This window comes from Gymnoscopelus braueri (assembly GCF_963280865.1).
Source record: "Gymnoscopelus braueri genome assembly, chromosome: 24".
NCBI classification, from domain to species: domain Eukaryota; kingdom Metazoa; phylum Chordata; class Actinopteri; order Myctophiformes; family Myctophidae; genus Gymnoscopelus; species Gymnoscopelus braueri.
Window position 1 is genome coordinate 12638341 of NC_137626.1, and position 19942 is coordinate 12658282.

A 19942-nucleotide genomic window follows, 5' to 3' on the forward strand; every position below is an offset into this window, starting at 1 on the left:
CCAGTTGAGGGTCCATTTGGTTCCATTTGTACACTCTCACTCTCACGGTTGGTTGGTCCATTTTGGTTCACAAATAGCAATCATGTAGCTGCTGGGGACCTCCTGGGATGCCCTCAAGGACACCCTTGCGGGTACCCGAAACGGTGATGTAAAACCGCGCCTACCTTGGTGCATACCATCCCGGGTCTCTGGTCACGAACGTGCTCGAGCGTGGCGGCGATGTCGATCTCCTTCACACCTGCAGCGTGACGATTTAAACGCGGTCAGGACAGTGAGGATGCAAAATGGAGGGAATGTGGGGGACCAGCGTTGATTTCGTCGACTAAAAATGTTCGTCGACTACCTTCTTTCACTGACGAAAACTGAATAAAAAACTAAGCTAGGATGACTAAAACTGAGACTAATTATATTGACAATTTCGTCAACAAATAAAAGCTAGACTAAAATGTCAGTGAGGGACTAGTGGAGAAGAGATCCAGTAGAACTAATAGACAAGTCATTTTGTGTTCGTTTACGCTCGGGTGTTGTGCTCTGAAAATAGCAGATCTACAAGCTCACAACGCGTGGCAGCGCGACGCGTTGTGAGCTTGTAGATCGGCTATTTTCAGCATGCAACCAAGTGTAAAATCAGGCATTACGACGCCATCAAGGCACCGGCAAAAATCTTATGATATTTAGTCGACTAAAACTAGACAAAAAAACATTTCTGGTGACTAAAATATGACTAAAACTAAATCAAAATTTGGTGTCAAAATCAACACTCTGGGAGACCAGTGTTCGAAATCCAGGTCCAATACACACAGACAGACTGGGCTCACCTTTAGCCATGCGGTTCAGAACCATGTCAATGAGGATGTAAGTCCCGGTCCGTCCGGTGCCATCACTGTTGGAAACACACACATGTCAACCAAATACTATAGAGCAGTGGGTTTAACCCATTAAAGACCTGAAGTTGCACTCCCTCATGGAGCTACTTGCGGATTATACTAGGGTCAGTCCACCCTAGGTGGACACGCACTGACCTTTTGCACCTTAATCCCTTGTATAACGCACTGACTTTTTTTGTCTTTTTTTATTGTGCTCCTTTGCGTCCATTGTCTATCATGCACAGTATACAATACATTGCTGCTATGCTCAGGCACCTTAGTTAGTTTTTTTTATCTCAGGTACTTTGTAAATATGTGGATAACTTGTCTGGCCTTCTGTTGCTCTCTTGTTTTGATCTCCTTCCCACTTGCCCCCCTCCCTCTTCTTCCCCCCCTCCCCCCCTCTTCTTTCTATGGAAACTAACGTTGCGATGGGAACGATGTACAAAAAAGAATTTCACCCACTTTTTTACCTTGTAAACCTGTGATGTGACAATAAAACTGATTCTGATTCTGATTCTGAAGCCAATTCTACAAAATGTCTTCTAAATCCCAACAGTATTCTGAAAAAAAAAACGTATGTTTCTATATCAGTGGTGCTCAAACATTTTCATGTCAAGGACCCCCCAAATTATATGTATTTGGCCGCCGACCCCCATCTCAAAATATGATGTTTGATATGTAAAATATATTACCGTAGTTCCACTGATCCAAGCTGGACCACACAATAGATTGATTTTTATTCACTACATAAACACACAAACATGCTCTGAAAATGCACGTGGCCCACCCACCTGAGCACTTACTTTATCCGGATGAAACAGTTAGTGATACATTGTACCATAGCCATTTAGCCTATGTATGAGTTATTTGTTATTTAAGCACTTTTGGTCTCAAATTCCCATATCTACAAATCGATCCAAACTACAATAATGGTGTATGCATGCCACCAAGTGGACGTACAGTGTACTGCATCTGAAAGGTTACCTGCAGTGCACAATGATGGGGCAGGATCGGCCTCGGTAGCACTTGTTCACCTTCCTGTGCGGGGTATAGAGAGAGACACGAGAGGAAATCATTTAACATCCAACGTCTGTGTGTGTGTAGAGATCTACCTCCTCTAACTCAGCAGAAACGTCTAAATATAAGATATAAAACCAGAGTAAGCTCAATGGTTTAACCTATTAAGACCTGAAGCCGATTCTACAAACGTCTTCTAAATCCCAACTGTATTCTGAAAAACGTATGTTTCTATATATCAGCGGTGCTCAATCTTTTTCATGTCAAGGACCCCCACAATTGTATGTATTTGGCTGCGGACCCCCGTCTGAAAATATGTTGTTCCAGGGACCCCCCAGAAGCAAAGATTTGAGTTAAAAATGTTTGCTTTAAATGAATATATATATTCAAAGATTTGCACACATTTTCTCGAATTTTTGAAAATAGCAGATCTACAAGCTCATAGCGCGGCACTCTGTGCCGCGCTATGAGCTTGTATATCTGCTATTTTTGAATAGCTAAAGTGTAAAACAATGCATTATCTGTCTCTCGAGCATTCATCTGCTTCAAATAAACGCCAAGGTGTGCGCGACACGCGGGAATATGCGCAAGACCATCAAGCGGTCAAACCAACACGGTTCTCATTGAAAAAGCATTGGCGGATGCCGCCCCATAGGTAGAATACAAGCCCATAATGGAGCCCTCTGCTGCAGCCACATGAGTCCATGATCATTGTTGTGACTATGCAACTGGAACCAGGCTACTAGCTTCAAATCACAAGAACGTCCCAGACACACATGTACAGTGTACCAACACTACTAGGGGCGGCCATAGCTGAGTGGTTAGTGAGCCCGCCTAGGGAACCAGCTGGCCCTGGTTGCCCCAGGTTCGATTCCAGGCTATCCCAGCATATGTGCCGATGATATGAAATTTGTCCCTGAGCAAGACTCTTAACCCCAATTGCTCACAGGTTCTCATTGGAAACAAGACCGCAAGGACTTTCATGAACGACCTGTTAAAAGGAATTATCCTTATACTACAACCTCCATCACACAGAGAGAGTGAGAGAGAGAGGCGATTATTTTGCATAATAGTTTCCAAATACTGGAAATAGCAGATCTACAAGCTCACAAACACGTCGCATCGTGACGCGTTGTGAGCTTGTAGATCGGCTATTTCCACGAATGATTTTTTTTAAAGTATACATTTGTTAAGTAGGTCAGTAAAATGTCTTTGTGTATTCAAGTTATTTTGTCATATCTGCCCTGTGCATACTTCAAAGCCTAAAATCCAAACAGAATTTTTTTTTTTTTATTCAAACAGTTATGTTCCCAGTGTTCAACGACTAAACCTACAATTAACTCATTCACTGCCAGAACTTTTTTTTTTTTGCGTTTGCCCACTGCCAGAGATTTTTCATTGAAAAAAAAAAGTACTCAGGAGCCGAAGTTTTAAGTTAACAAGGAAGTGGATGGGAGTCTAGATCTTCAAAAAAATCATATCTCCTTGGTCTTTGGGTTAAAAAAAAAAAAAAAAAAAAGAAAAAAAAAAGATTTTTTTTTATTTTTTTTTTTAAAGTCGTTTTAGTCGTTCTTGGCAGAAGGGGTTAAAGGACAAAAGTCGTTTTAGTCGTTCTAGGCAGGGAATGAGTTAAATCGTCAATCGCAATTATTTATGTGACAATTAATCGTCAAGTAAAGTTTTATAACCGTGACAGCCCTAGTGACAAAGCGTGTTTCTGTCACCACCGTGCTCTAGTGACCACATCTGGGGCCAGTTGCACCATCTCACACTAAGTTCAAACGTAGCCTAGTTAATAGCTTAAATGGCTTTTAAAAAAAGCCATTTAACCCATTTAGCCGGGAAATCATTTTTAGATTTGTTTGGCTATTCAAAAATAGCAGATATACAAGCTCAGCGCGGCACCGAGTGCCGCACTATGAGCTTGTAGATCTGCTATTTTTTGTTTTTTATGTGAACATTTGTGCAAATCTTTAAATATATATATATATTTTTTTAAATATATATATTCAAAGATTTGCACTCATTTTCAAGATTTTTCCAAAAATATGAGCTTGTAGATCTGCTATTTTTGAATAGCCAAAGAAATATAAAATGACACAGATACTTTCCCGGATTGAATGTGTTTAAGCTAAAACTAGGCTAAGGTTGAACTTAGTGTGAGGTGGTGCAACTGGCCCCTGGTGTGTTGTCCTAATAAACTGTCCAACAATAAAAAATGAAAAGGGGTCGCACTCAGAAATAAAACCTGTTTCCTTTTCATTCTTCCATATGCCTTACGCAGATCACAAACGTTACGGCTATGCACAGCTGAAACCCTTGTGCTCTGTGAGGCATTTAGACGGAAGAATAAAAAGAAAATGTTTTATTTTGTTTAGGATGAACATGTACGTGAACATGTTTTTTTAGCTCAGTGGTTCTCAAACTTTTTCAAGTCAAGGACACCCGAATTGATATGTATTTGGCCGCGGACCCCCATCTGAAAAGGCTCTGTGTGCCAGGGACCCCCAAAAGAGAAGATTTACGTAAAAAAAAAAAAAACTCAAAATTATTAAAAAACTTCCAAATATTTTCGATAGCATTCAAAAATATTAAAAAAATAGCAGATGTACAAGATCGCAGTGCGGCACTAAGTGACGCACTGTGAGGTTGTAGATCTGCTATTTTTTTTATATCCAACATGGATAAAGTGGTTAAAATAATTGTGATGCTATGTTAAAGGGTCTACACCATGAAAATCACTTTTTTCTTGTTTTTTTGTATTTTTTGGGGTCCCCAGTGTCTCTTGTACCCAAAAAAATGTTTTTTTTTTAATTCAGTCATTCCTTCTCATTTCATGGATTTCCAGAATGGGCGTGTCTGAACAGGCGATCTCAGAATGGAAATGTTTATGATGTCACAAACATTAATGATGGCAAACCCAATGTTAAATGAAAAGTGCCCGAATCGCTCCGAAACTTTTTCTACCCCCCCTAAGTGGGGGTCTACGAACAAATGCTTCGGGCTCGGATTTTGGCTCCGCCCCCCGGAAGTGGGTGAAACAGGCACCTCAAACACTTGGTGGAATTGTTCAAAAATGTTCAAAGTGTTTTTTTTCCGATTTTGTATTTTTCTTAGATGCTTCTTTTTATGCAGAATTTTTCCATTTTTTTCCATTTTTTTAAAATAATTTTTAAATAATTTTTAATAATAAAACAGACAGAATTGCTCAGTAGCCCCCCCCTGCCCAAGAGGACGTTTTGGTATTGCAGCTGAAAGTGCTGTATAAGCCAGAGACAATTGACTTGGGATGAGTATATCTGAGTGATGATTTAGGCTCAAACCTTTTGAAAAAGGTTTGAGGGACATACACCATATGATATTAAATATCAAATATTTTTTTTAAATTCATGGTGTAGCTCCTTTAACTTATTTAGCTGGGGACCCCCTAGAACCCCCCCCCAAAGACCCCTTGGGGGTCCCCGGACCCCACATTGAGAACCAATGCTTTAGCTAACTTTTGTCATAGCCTACACGAGGACTGGAATGTGTTCAGGAAGGACAGTGGTGTCATAATGATATGCCCCAGGCAGGCTGCAATACCTGCGGAAGTCCAGCAGGGGTCGCGTGGAGGTGGGGATGCCCTGGGCGGGCCAGCTGAGGAAGTGGAACTGGGTCAGGGTTCTGGTCTCCTGTGTCTGGACGTTCTTCAGGTAGAAGCTCCGCACCAGGAAGTCGTTGCACCAGATGTGCTCCGACACCAGGTTCACCTGGGAAGCAATGGACTTCATTGATTGATTGATTGATTGATTGAATACTTTATTAGTCATAAATGTAAAACAGCACGACGAGGTAATGGTCAAACTTTAAAGGGATAGTTCACCCCCAAAATGACTTTCTTTCTATCGATCAGTCACCCCATGGAGACTTGAATTCATGGATATTTTTTTTGTTTTTGTCGCATTCCTAAGCCAATAATCTGATGACCGGCAGCGGTTGAGTCTCCTACCGGGAACCACTGCCTACCGTTCTGCCGGTCATCAAATTATTGTCTTAGGAATGCGACAAAAACAAACATGGATGAATTCCACATTTTGGTGGCAGGGTAGTAGAATGAGAACAAACAGCGCAAAAACATGCATTAACCACTTCAGCCCTATATACATTTCGGCCATTTGAAAATAGCCGATCTACAAGCTCACAATGCGTCGCGATGCATTGTGAGCTTGTAGATCTGCTATTTTCAAAAGATTTTTATACATTTGAAAATGTGAAATGGGACATTCTGCATAATGAGTACTTTTACTTTTGGTAATTTAAGTATATTTTGACACCAATACTTTTGTATACTTTTACTCAAGTACATTTTTAATTCCGGACTTTTCCTTGTAACAGAGTATTTCCACATTGTGGTATTGATACTTTTACGTAAAGAATTTGAGTACCTTTTCCACCACACACACACACACACACACACACACACACACACACACACACACACACACACACACACACACACACACACACACACACACACACACACACACACACACACACACACACACACACACACACAGTTCTGACCTCATAGATGTGGTACAGGGAGGAACCCTCGTCCGGCCAATAGCGGTCACACTGCTTCTCTCCGTCCTCCACCAGAGCGGTCATCATCACGATCACTGAACAGCCGCTCTCCCACACCATCTGACCATCACACACACACACACACACACAGTGATTTTATGATCACGATGGCATCACATAACGAACCACTGTTATCATCACTATCAACAAAAAAAAGTAAAGTGATCCTTTATGTTAAGTTTCGAGCTTACTAGCTCTTTCTCAGACTGAGGAACTTGCGGAAGAGCTAGCAGTGGTGTAAAGTAACTAAGTACATTTACTCAAGTACTGTATGTACTTGAGTACAATTTTGAGGTTTATTTTTTTACTTTACTGGAGTATTTCCAATTTGCAGCTTTTACTTCTACTCCATTACATCTCAGAAGTAAATATTGTACTTTTACTCCACTACAATTATTTGACAACTTTAGTTACTTTGTCGATTTTGATTATTATTACAAAACATACATTAACCACTTCAGCCCTATATTTTCGGCCATTTGAAAATAGCCGATCTACAAGCTCGCGATGTGACGCATTGTGAGCTTGTAGATCGGCTATTTTCAAAAGATTATAAAAAAAATCTGCATAATGAGTACTTTTACTTTTGATACTTTAAGTACAATTAGATGCCAATACCTTTGTACTTTTACTCAAGTAAAACCTTCGATTACTTTTTACTAAATAGAAGAATTACAATAGAACAGGTATTACTGTATTATTCCAGAACAGAGCTTTGGGTAAACAGACCTGCCAGAAGTCAGAGATGGTGTGTGACAGGGGTCCCTGGGTGGCGATGTAGGCGGGCATCCTGGGGTCGTGCTCAATCTAAAAGCAGGAAGAGGAAGGTCATGTTTAAGACCTGAGGCTATTCTTTAAAAAAAAAAAAAAAAAAAATCATAACAGTTTTTGAAAAAAAAAAAAAAAATGTTTTCAAGATTTTTCAAAAATAGCAGATATACAAGCTCGTAGCGCGGCACTCGGTGCCGCGCTATGAGCTTGTATATCTGCTATTTTTGAATAGCCAGAGAAATCTAAAGCGATTACAGGTATCAATGGGTTAAAGGTCATCTCCGGCAAAGTACGAGTGATCTGTCTGTCAGTCAACACAAGCACTGACTGGGTTGCCATGACGATAGAGCTGTCTGTTTGCTTACAGAGTCAGGGAGGGAAATTGACAGATTCTGTGTGCGCGTGCATCAGTGGTTTACAGTAACTAAGTACATTTACTCAAGTACTGTGCTTAAAGGTAGGGTAAGTGATATTTTTGGGTTAAAACAAAAAGTATTGTGTTAAAAGGTTAAAGCACTATATTCTGATAGTAATCATTGCTATAGAGTGTTTGTTCAGTAACAGGAGTCTCCCCGTCTCTCCAGCTCTTTAATAAACAGAAAATACATATTCCGGTAGGTGTCAAAATCTCAGCCAATCAGGAGAAAGTACCCATTTTTAAGCTTCATTTTTATAGTGTTCCAGTTCCAATTTTGCCTGCTCATTTCTTAGTGTCATCACGTCCAATTTCACTTGTTTAATCTATATCCTGATTGAGTTCTCTATCCTGATTGGATAAAATTGGAAATGAAACTGAAACTGAAACGAAAATGCATTTTCTGTTTTATAAAGAGCTGGAGAGACAAGGAGACTCCTTTTACTGAACAAACACTCTATATCAATGAGTACTATCAGAACATAGAGCTATTTAACACTTATTTTAACCAAAGAAAATCACTTACCCTACCTTTTTACAATTTTGAGGTATTTTTACTTTACTGGAGTATATTCTGTACTTTTACTTCTACTCCACCGTATCTCAGAGGCAAAAATATTGTACTTTTACTCCACTACAATTATTTGAAGACTTTAGTTTACTAGTTACTTTGCAGATATAAATTATTATATTGTAAAACATATATTAACCACTTTAGCCCCATTTCATAACTAGGCTATTTGAACTTAGCCGATCTACATGCTCACAACGCGTCGACGCGTTGTGAGCTTGTAGATCGGCTATTTTCAAACATTTCAGTACTTTTACTTTTGATACCTTTGTACTTTTACTCGTAACAGAGTATTTTTATATTGTGGTATTGCTACTTTTACTTGAGTAAAATATCTGAGTACCGTGTGTGTGTGTGTGTAATCTTACTATGGTGCTGGCGTTGATGTAATCCACACGGGACGGGTTGACCTCTGCTTTCAGCTTCACTCTTGAGTGATCATCTAAAGAAGAACATCCACACTCTGAATACAATTATGCATACATGGGCAACTGGCGGCCCGGAGGCCACACGCAGCCAGTTAATATGGGAATACTGATATATTATTGATTTCAGCTGTTTACAATTCCAAACAAGCAAACATGACCCGCTTTAATTACTTCAGTCTATATTAATAGCTTAATCACTAGTATTACAATTCTATTGCATTGTATTTCTTATGTCCAATGCATTTGTATTTAAGTTCATAAAGTTAACATAACTAAAATGCATTTGAAATTAAATACAAAATTTACTTTTCAGGATTCCAATTCAAAAGTAGCAAAAATAGCAGATCCTCAAGCTCAAAACGTGTGGCACTGCGACGCGTTTTGAGCTTGTAGATCTGCTATTTTTGCTACTTTTATGCGACATAGAATGGCGAAGTACGCATCAATTTACAAAAAAGGTAAAAATACGGAGATAAGAGGCCTGCCCTCTTACAGTATATGCAATGTGGCCCTCTGGAGTGAGTGTGGTCCTTCTGGCCGATCCACACGGTCACGACTCTTTTCTGTTCTGGCCCCACAGTGGTGGAATGAACTTCCCACTGATGTTAGGACAGCAGAGTCACTGCCCATATTTCGCCGCAGGCTGAAAACCCACCTCTTCAGGAAACACTACCCTTCCTCTCTGCCTGACCTACTTGTTGTTAACTAGTTGTACGAACGCTTGTTTTCTATTGTTGTATTGTTTATTGGATCTTGTTTAGTCGATACACTTAATTGTTTTAGCTCATGCTCATTTGATTTAGCTATTTTGTCTCATTTGTTTAAGGAAATAGGTAGCTGATATATTGCACTTTTACCTTAGCGCTAGGTATACTCTTGGTTGCTTGTTTTTGCAGAAAATGCACTAAAGACTTCTGGTGATTAGTAGTTTTCGTTCCCTATGTTGAATACACTTATTGTAAGTCGCTTTGGATAAAAGCGTCTATGTAATGTAATGTAATGTAATATAGTGGCCCTCTCCATCATCAAAGTTGCATCACCCCTAACTAGAAGCTTAACTATTTAAGCCTTACTTTATTCTTCGTCATTCAATGGTGTCACGCTGCGAAAATAGCCAATCTACAAGCGCCTCCTTTGCTACTTTTTGACAAATCTGACATCTGATAATGTTCTATACCAGTGGTTCTCTACCAGTGGTCCTTGAGGGGGTACCAGGGGGGTCCCCAGCAAAAGTAGTTAATATAGTGTTACAATCATTTTAACCACTTAAACCACATTTTATACTTTGGCTATTCAAAAATAGCAGATATACAAGCTTGTATATCTGCTATTCTTGAAAAATCCCTGACACAAAATATTTTAGAGATGGGGGTCCGCAGCCAAATACACTTTGACATGAAAAAGGTTGAAAACCACTGTTCTAAACTATTTTGACTATTTACTTTTTTTAACGGAGGTCAGTGGGATTTAACTGATTGTCCACATGTGGGCACGGAGGATCGGTTAGACTCTTTCAGGATCTTCCGGATCTTTAAGGATCTATCTATGTGGCGGTCGAATCGGGCAGAAACCTTGCCCAAACAGAGTCATTACGTCATGGATGGAAGTTCGAGAACCACCGTCATAGACGACTGACGTCATAGACTGGCCACAGTCTGAGATCCACATGAAGCCACGATGCCGTTAGGGGACCCGCAGTCTCGTTGGATTTCGTTGCCGTCGGGCAGAAACCTCTTATCTCCATATTTTAACATTAATTAATGCCCTACTTGATCATACTACAGCGTCACACAGAAGTGTCCAAAATAGCAGATCGACATAAGCTCGAAACGCGGCGCGTTGTGGCTCTCCTTCAGTGTAAAACGCTCTCGGCCCCCCGGCAGGCCGGCCGGCTGTGAGTGAGTAATCTCTCAAGACAGAATCAGGGGAAAAAACACCAGAGGGCGCCGTTTCTTTTTTTTTTTCTTACCATGGGTTCCCAGATTGGTGAGTGAGTTAGTGGTGGGAAAAAACGTTCGTTTGAGTGAACGAGCGATTTCGTTCACGTTCACGGCAATGATTCGTTCCAACGATTCGTTAACGTTCTCGTTCAGTAGAGCTATTTTCTAGTGAAAAACACCATCACGGGAGCGTTATTACCCCCCCGTCCTGTGTACGGGGGGAGGGGACCGGGGGGGCATGAACGATCGCGTGAACGGAACAGTTTCGGGAAGCTAACAACCTGAACGTGAACGAACGAGTTCGTTCACGTTCAGGGTAGGGCTGGTAAACGAATATTCGATATTCGAATATTATTCGGATATGGTGAAAATATGTATATTCGAATATGAAAATTTGATATATATCTTTTTTTATATATTATATTATATTATTATATATTTATGTTTATTTAACAGGGACAATACAAAAAACTATGTATCAAGTTATAAAAACAGACAAAATGTATGTTTTATTGGATCCGAGCACTTGATACATTGTTTTTTGTATTGTCCCTGTCAAATAAACTATATATAATTTTAAAATAATTATAGTAATATTCGAATATATTTGAATGTCTGCCAATTTTTAAGACCAATATTCGAATATCATTTCTGAGGAAAATTACCAGCCCTGGTTCACGGCAATGAACTAGTTCTTTTGAACGAATCGATCACGAACGACCCATCACTAGAGCGGGTGACTCACAGGGCACGGCGTCCGGGCAGCGGTTCTTCTTGGCGTTGGCCTCACTCTGGGCCGTGGAGACGGCGCTGGGCTCGGCCTGGTAGGAGCACAGGGCCTCCCATTCCTTCTGCAGGCGGTCCTTGTTCCTCAGGTGGTCCTCCATGTAGGCCTGGAGGAGGAGGAGGGGACACATGGGGGTCTCTGCTTAAAATGGGACCCATTCAATCCCGGAAAAGCATCTGTCATTTTAGATTTTTAGCTATATAGCTCATTGGCTCTCAAATTTGGGTCCGGGGACCCCCAGGGGTCCATATCTTATACTTTGGCTATTCAAAAATAGCAGATATACAAGCTCATAGCGCTATTTTTGAAAAATCGTGAGGATTTATTTGTGCAAATATTTGAATATATTTAAAGCGAACATTTTCTACTCAAATCTTTTACTCAAAGCTTCTGGGGGGGGGGGGGTTCCTGGAACAAAATATTTTGAGATGAGGGGTCCGCGGCCAAATGCATATCGTTTTGGGGGTCCTTGACATGAAAAGGTTTGAGCACCACTGACATAGCAACGTACGTTGTTCAGAAAACTGTTAGGATTCAGAAGATTTTTTTTTGAAACGGCCTCAGGTCTTAATGGGTTAACTAACACAAGGCTTTGTTCACAATTCAGAATAATTACATTTACATACGCAAACTCAAAAAACACGATCACTATTCACTATGTAATCTGAACACTCACCTCCCCAGACTCCATTTCAGCCCGTAGCAGTTTCAATGTACAGGCTGATGATAGGTTCTTGGTTTACGTATGTATTAGTTATTATTAGATCATTGGTTTACTTATGTATTACTTTATTATTAGATTACTATTTTTTTTAATGCATTTGATGTATTATGATGTATTATCTTGTGTCATTGCTCACTGTAAATCGCTCCGGATTAAGAGCGTCTGCTAAATGCCTAAACTGTAAACTGTAAACTATTCTATTCTACTCAAATTCAGTCTGGTCAAGTTAAGCCACGAGGAGTGCAAGCAAAACTATTGTAATGAGGTTGCCTCTTGCATTCCACTCCCAAAGTGTAATTTTAACACTTTCTGATGTAATGCGTTCCCGGTCTTATTGGTTTAAAGTGGTTTTCAACCTTTTTTTGCGTCAAGGACCCCCAAATTGACACATATTAGCCCATGGACCCCCATTTGAAAAGATATGCCTAAGCTTTCGTGTTCTTCTCCTGCGGGTGCAGGCGGTGCCAGTAGTCCAGCATCTCGGTGGGCGTGACGGGGTGAGAGGTGACCAGGTGGCTGTACCTGTCCCTGTCGAAGGGCCTCAGTCCTTCAAAAGGAAGGAACAAGAACTGGTTTGGCGGCGGTGTGATCCGGATCCCCAGCCTGTCCAAGCACGTCCCAACGTAGACGTCCTCATTGCTGAAGCGAGGGACGCTCAGAGAGGCTCCGTAGATCTCCGTCGCCAAGTCTCCGGAGAACACGTAACCCGTCCCGGAGCAGAATTCGGGGTACGTCTCGCTCGGGTAGTCCTCTTTGGATAAGTACTGCTTGCTGTCTTTGTCCCGGTCCGGCCTCTCTCCCCGCCAGACGTAACCCGTGAAGAGCTTCTTGCTGGGCTTCACTTCGGGTCTGAGCAGCTCGCGGACGAGGTACTCGGTGTTGACGAAAACGTCGCCGTCGGTCTTCATGACGTAGCTGGCCCGCGGGCAATGCCTGGCCACCCAGTTCAGGCCCATCAGGGTCTTCAAGGTCAGGTTGCGATAGGTATCCATAAAATCCTGCTGGAGGATATCGCCGTGCCTCAGACTCTCAGACTCCAAGGTCCTCTGCAGGCGTCGTCCCCGCGGCTCGCCTTCCTCCTCCTCCTCCTTATTCGCCCCCAGCAGGAACAGCCGCACGACCCGCGGACCCCCCGGAGCCCCCGGGCTCCCCTCGTGGCCCCACGTGCGCCGTATGGCGTCGCGGCGCTCCACCTGATGGGCCTCCACGGTTATGAGCAGCACCAGGAACGGCGGCGCCTCGCCCTCTGGGCATCGGTTAGCCTGGTTAATGATGTAGGCGAAGGGCCCGGCGGGCAGCGTGCCCTGTCGATCCTCTTCTTCTTCTCTCTGCCCGGCGGGCAGCGTGCCCTGTCGATCCTCTTCTCTCCTCAGGAGTCCAGGATGATAGGCCACGAAGGTGAGTATTCCCACGAGCACGGCCGCGGCGATGATGATGTGCGCACGCCGGTGTTTTCCTCCTCTCCAGCACATGGTGGTCTGGCCTCGCTGCCGGACTGCGACGGAAAGGGTCCTCACGTTGTTGAAATGTTCAGTTAAACGGGACACGAGTTATAGGTAGGGAAAAGCTTCTCTAATAGGATGTAGCTGCTGCAGACGCTGTTGTTCTGAGCTCAGGAATCGCTCATAGGTCTTTATAAAGACTCTATCTTGACGAGGGTGTGTTGTCGTCATGACGTCACCTTGAGTCGACCATATAAGGGCCGTAACAATCGATTACGTTTGTGGTAATTACTTTATCCATGCAAATATGTATTACTTTATTTATTACTTCATGCATGCAAATACTTATTTATTAGAAAATCAGTTTTAATTAGTTTATTCTGCAAAGTGTAAAGGCTACAAACCATGAACATTATTCTTATTCACCCCCATAGCATTCTAATTCATTGTGCTCTGTGCGTAGCCTACTTTAAAACATTAAAATTAGATCCTGACCGATCCTGTTAGTGTGGTGTCAATGAAGGTAGTTGTTGCTACTCTAAGATAAGGGAGCTTGTCTAGCACTGTTTTCTAACAAAATAACCATGGTATTTTTTCCAATGAAGTCTCCAACTTTATCATGATTTAACATGACGTTTTAGCAATTCACAAGGATGAAAACAAAGCTTTGTTTTGTTTGTAGCCTTCTATAACTACTGCATATACTGTAGTAACTAAGCTCCATTTGTAGTTATTTGTGTTTTTGCAGGTCTGAGTAAAAATGCTGGTCCAGGTGAAGTACAGACAACTGCAGAAGTATGTGAAGTTGGATGAAGTTGAAGGACGGTTTGACTTTCTGCAGTTCCATGAAAAAGGTAACATTAAGCATATATCATGGCACATCAAATTTGAACTCATAGTGGGGATGGGTTTTGTAAGGGAACATGTTCTAGGTTTGTTTGATGATTACACAGTGGTGGATGAATGCATTTAATGTGAAGTAATTTGCTGTGAGACAAACAGTGCTGCCTTGAAAAGCACATTCAGTTTATTCTCACTGTACTATCTTTTCCAGTCATAGAGAGAGTTTGCCTGCCACCTAATGCAGAAGTTACATACTGTACAAGGATGCAACAGGGACAGATGTTGATGCTGGGATATTCAGTGACCTCGTTGGACAGGGCAATGTGGTGCTGACAGTTTTCTCAAATGATGGTGAGGTCTAAAGACAGGCATTTAAGCAAGCACTCTACACCCTACAGAATACAATTATTTAGCCAACTTTTTTTAATTTCCTTTAGAATTTTCTGATTGCTCCACCTCAAGCTTCAGCTCAAATGCATCAACTCTAATCCTAGATGTGGTCCCTAGCAAGAGACTAAGAATTGAGGAAACATCTGGTGCAGTGTCTGCTAAACAGGTATCAGTTTTATTCTCATGTGTTGCTTCAAATGTTTTGACTCTCAGTCTCTGGAAAGGTGAATTATCACCAGGTGTTGCTTTCTCATGTTTTTCCTTTTTCTTTGTATTAGTTGATTGAAGCTGTGTTGCGAGGCAAGTCTGGTGGTGAAGACGAACTACAGGAGTACCAAACAACAGGAATCCTATCCGATGGCACAAGACGAGAAGTGGTATGGAAGTGGAACATCCTGGTATCTCATGGTGGATAATCATGGGTATGTGTTTCATGTTCTTTTTATTTGTGTCAAATAACTGCATGTTCATTGCATACATTTAGATTACTAATCTAATATATCCTCTCAGGTACCTCCCCACTAAAGCAACTAGAGAAGAGTATGCTCTTGGGATAGTGATGCTGTTCCCTTCCTTCAAGGATCCATATTCCACGAAAGGCTATATGTAATAGTCATTATTATTGTTTGCATGACACTGTCATGTCCTTCTTGCATGATGTGACATAAAGCTGTGTGCATGACATTGACAGTTGAATTCTGAGATTTATGACAACACATTTATCTATTTTCAGGAACACTTCTATGATGCTCCCAGCAACACAGGATACATTGCTTGGCGTCTGAAAACAGTCAAAAGGAAGTCTAAACAAAGTCAAGGATCTGCATTGCCACCAAGCAGCTCTACTGGTCATTCGCCTGGAGGCCCAACTTCCCAGAGGGTTGTTATTATGGAAGAGCAGCTTGATGGGGATGCCTGCAAAGAGGCCATGTCTTTGCTCAACCATACTACTGACAACTCCCAGATCTTCCAGAAGATGAGACAGACCTTTCAGCACCGCCAGAAGCTTGTTAATGACCCCGGCAAAGGTGTTGATGTCCTTGCCGCCTTCCCAAGATTCATGGATACAAAAGGACTGGTAAGTTGGAATGAGATGTTTAGAATGGCTTGAAAGTTGAAAGTATTTCCTGTTGTAATGTACAGTAATATTGTCTTCCTTTAAAAAGGTGGAGCAAGACTTCACTCTCATATTTAATGATGACACCTCCTCCCAGCTGCTTCAGAAATGGGATGTGATCTTCAAGGCAAATAGGCCTTGCAGCTCACTTCAACACCAGAGTTGCGTCGCTTGGCACAGTCAGCAGAAAGTCCCCCAGGAAGTGATCCTGATGATGCAACAAGTGAGTTGTATTTGTTTTAACTTATTTACAATAATTGCAGGTACAGTTGCATCATTCATTTTCATCACTATATGATTAATTTGGCCATGTGTGGTGACCTGTCGGATCCACTCCAAAATGTCATGGGCTCTTATGTGGCCCATGCGATACCCCTCCATCATGAAAATAGGTTTGGTATTTTTCACGTAATCTTGTTCCGTCCGTTCATCCGTCACATCATGCCTGCCCATCAAGGCAGGCATGATGTGACGGATGAACGGACGGAACCAAAAGCATTACCTCTTGTCCCCATCTAAATGACTCCCTGTTTTCTCTGTTGTTGTGACTCTGTCCTCAGCCTACGACCCAGAAATGGCCTCCCTGTTGTTGCTGTTGCATCTCCTTCCACCACCACCTGGGGGACCGAAGTCTCCAAAAGTCAGTGCCTGTGATGCAGTGGAGAGACTTGAGTCTTTCATAAGGTAATAATATTAAGGAGATATGTACGTCTTCAGGGATGTGATTTTCCTTAATGTAACAGTAATTCCTGCTCGCTGTGTTTTATTCTCGTTTTATAATAGCCCTGTTATGCTTTATCGTCAGTGAGGTATTGGGCAACTACATTTTCACAAGAGCTTCAGTGTTCCTGTAATGGTAGATGTAGACCTGACCATCACTGTAGCACTCCATCCAGTCCAGAGCTGAAATTAGGTCTTGCCATCTTGCACTATAGCCAATGAGGCCATGTTTGAATGATCTGATCTGATCTGATCTGATCAGAATCCGCAGCCGTACCTCCTTGCTGTTGGGCGTCAGAAGAGCAAGATCGACAGCTTCTACATCGTCATGGATCAGCATCTCATCCCATGCCAGGCAAACCGCTCGCTTTGTATATATAAAAAAATATACATTAACCACTTCAGCCCTATAAACATTTTGGCCATTTGAAAATAGCAGATCTACAAGCTTGTAGATCTGCTATTTTGAAATGGGACATTCTGCAGAATGATTACTTTCTACTTTTGGTACTTTTAAGTACATTTTGATTCCAATACTTTGTACTTTTACTAAAGTAAATGTTGTGGCTGGAGAGCCTTTATTTTATCTACTCGATTGCATAAAGTGACGGAATTCTAATGTAGGCTATTTGTTTAATGCACCGAGATGAGGGTGTTGCTTTTTGAGAAGATGAAGGAACGCTATATTTCCATGTCATTTGGAGATGAGGACAATTGCCAGAATGTTAAAATGCAACTAAGAATGGTGGATAAATAAAAAAAAAATAGTTAGGCCACAAGTTCTCCTGTTTAATATGTTTTTTTGGGGGGGAAAGACAGACCTAAATTTTTGGACAAAATATTTCTCAGTAGCCTCTATTGCAAATTTGCCCGATATGCCCCCTATTCCCGCATATCTGAGTAAATACCTCCAAAAGGTTAGCGACACCCACAGTCACAATACCAGAGGGAGCGTTAACAACAATTTGGTACCACCCACCCATAAAACAAACATGGGCAAATTCTCCTTCTACAGCACTGCCACCCAGGATTGGAATAGTCTAACTCCATCCCTCAAAACATGCAGTTCGCTGGGCTCATTTAAAAGAGCCTTAAAAAAGCACCTTTCAGGTGGCCAAAGGAGGAGGTAGTACCATTTTCCCGTTAGACAGCAGACCCCCCCCCTGTTCTTGTACATATCATTTTCCCCCTCTTTTTTACTTTTTTATTTTTTTGTTGTACATAGTGATATATTTTTTGCTGTTTTTTTTTTAATGATATTCGAACTGTGGTGCCACTATATATGTATATGAATTGAATACCAAGGCCCTCATTGGAAACAAGTCCGCAAGGACTTTTATGAACGGACCTGTTAGACAAAGTATTTTAAATGTAACTGTGCTGTTTTACATTTTTTGCCTAATAAAATATTCAATCAATCAAAATTTATATTTTGTTGAATTTTTTTAATTAAAATCAGAAGATAAATGTTTTATTTAAATAAGTGTTATTTGTGTGTACAACATTTAACTCAGAACACATTGTTATTTATCTAACTCTCGTAAAGAGTAAACCATTTAACTCAGAGCAGTGTTATTTGTCTAATTACTTTAACTCCGGTAAAGAGTTAAAGAAGGAACTCTTGGCATAGTGTTAAATGTTAACTATTTCCAAAGTGTTCATTTAACTCTAGAAAGTGTGGGGCCTATATAAACCCTGAAAAAGAGCTGAAATTGACTCTGAGAGAATCAATTCAACACCTGACCTTTTTGCTGTGTGCACCGTTACCATGTCTGCTTATTATAAGCGACTTTGGGCTTGTTTTTCTGTAAAGTTGCTTGTAAATATAGGTAGCTGCAGGTTGCAAGTTTTGGGGCTTGTTTCTAAAGTGTAGCTGCTTATTTGGGCTTGCTTCAAATGTATTTATTTCTTTTTATTAGTCAGTGGTTCTCAAATATTTTCGTGTGATGGACGGGACCCCCAAATTAATACATATTTGTCCCCAACCCCCATCTGAAAATATTTTGTGCCAGGGAGCCCCGTACCATGCAGACTTGAGTTGTTAAAATGTTTCAGAAATCATCCAAATATTTCACATTTTATTTAAAGATTTAATTTTTAACCCATTAAGACCTGGCACATTAAGACACTTTGGCTATTCAAAAATAGCAGATATACAAGATCATAGCGCGGCACCGAGTGCCGCGCTACGATCTTGTAGATCTGCTATCTTTGAAAAATCGTAAAAATGTGTGCAAATCTTTCAATATATATATTTGTGAAGCAAACATTTGTAACTCAAATCTTTGCTTCATGGGGGGGGTCCCTGGAACAATATATTTTGAGATGGGGGTCCGCGGCCAAATACATATCATTTTGGGGTCCTTGACATGAAGAAGTTTGAGAACCACTGACAAAGAAACATAAAAAAAAAAAAAAAAAAAGATTTAGAAGACATTTGTAGAATCAGAACCTCAGGTCTTAATGGGTTAAATAGCTGATCTAACAGAGCTTGTAGATCGTCTATTTTCAAACAGCCGACGTATATAAAGTGCTCGTGTGGCCTCGCCGCCTCTTTTGCGCGGGCTTGTTTTTCGTAGACCTGGTTTGCTCATTTCTCGCGCTAAATCTGGCCAAAAACACTGATGGCGGCCCACGCCCACGTTACCAGGATCATGTGTCCGGTGGAGATGTCCATGTTGGCCTGCGCGGGCTCCTCGCACCAGGAGGGGGTGCTGCTGTGCGAGCTGGGACTGGGCTGGGCCGTCCCGCCGTCGCTGAACTGAGACGACACGCTGCTCACCTGTGGGGAGGGGAGAAAAAAAAGTACTCAAATGTTCTACTTAAGTAAAAGTATCAATACTGCAATGTAAAAGGACTGTTACAAGTTAAAAGTCTGGAATTCAAAATTTACTTGCGTAAAAGTACAAAAGTATTGGAATCAAGATGTACTTAAAGTACTAAAATGTTTGAAAATAGCAGTCGCGATGCAACAATAATGCGACAATATTTGCCTCTGAGATGTATGTGGAGTAGAAGTAAAAGTGTAGACAATTGGAAATACTCCGGTAAAGTAAAAGTACCTCAAAATTTCACTTAAAGGGACATTTCGCCGATGTTGCATCAAACCCCTATTTTTATCTAGGTCTAGGACCCATAAACATGATCCTGGTGTGTTTTTTGTGTTTTATCTGTATTTTTAGATTTTTATCCATATCCTCAGACACTATGAGTCATTTGACTCATAGTCTCTTTCTCTCACCTTATTTCCTGACTACAATGTAGACCACACCCCCACGCAGCCTC

At 41.3% G+C, this 19942-nt stretch overlaps 2 protein-coding genes across 2 annotated transcripts in view; both read right to left on the reverse strand.

Moving 5' to 3' along the window:
- The window catches only part of LOC308080477 (receptor-type tyrosine-protein phosphatase-like N), a gene marked incomplete at its 5' end in the record, with an annotated part of 69162 nt that overhangs the window by 2236 nt on the left and 46984 nt on the right, over positions 1-19942 (reverse strand). Inside the window, 9 exons of the mRNA XM_080422375.1 lie at positions 165-238; positions 819-883; positions 1854-1907; positions 5469-5635; positions 6450-6569; positions 7239-7316; positions 8635-8708; positions 11380-11527; positions 19305-19439. Of these exons, the coding sequence (XP_080278501.1) occupies positions 165-238; positions 819-883; positions 1854-1907; positions 5469-5635; positions 6450-6569; positions 7239-7316; positions 8635-8708; positions 11380-11527; positions 19305-19439 (915 nt within the window). The remainder of the gene's footprint in view (positions 1-164; positions 239-818; positions 884-1853; positions 1908-5468; positions 5636-6449; positions 6570-7238; positions 7317-8634; positions 8709-11379; positions 11528-19304; positions 19440-19942) is intronic.
- LOC308080172 (beta-1,3-galactosyltransferase 2-like) lies at positions 12571-13617 on the reverse strand (the record flags this gene model as incomplete). The annotated part of the gene is made up of 1 exon (XM_080421948.1): positions 12571-13617. The coding sequence occupies one exon, from the start codon at positions 13615-13617 to the stop codon at positions 12571-12573; it is 1047 nt and encodes a 348-aa protein (XP_080278074.1).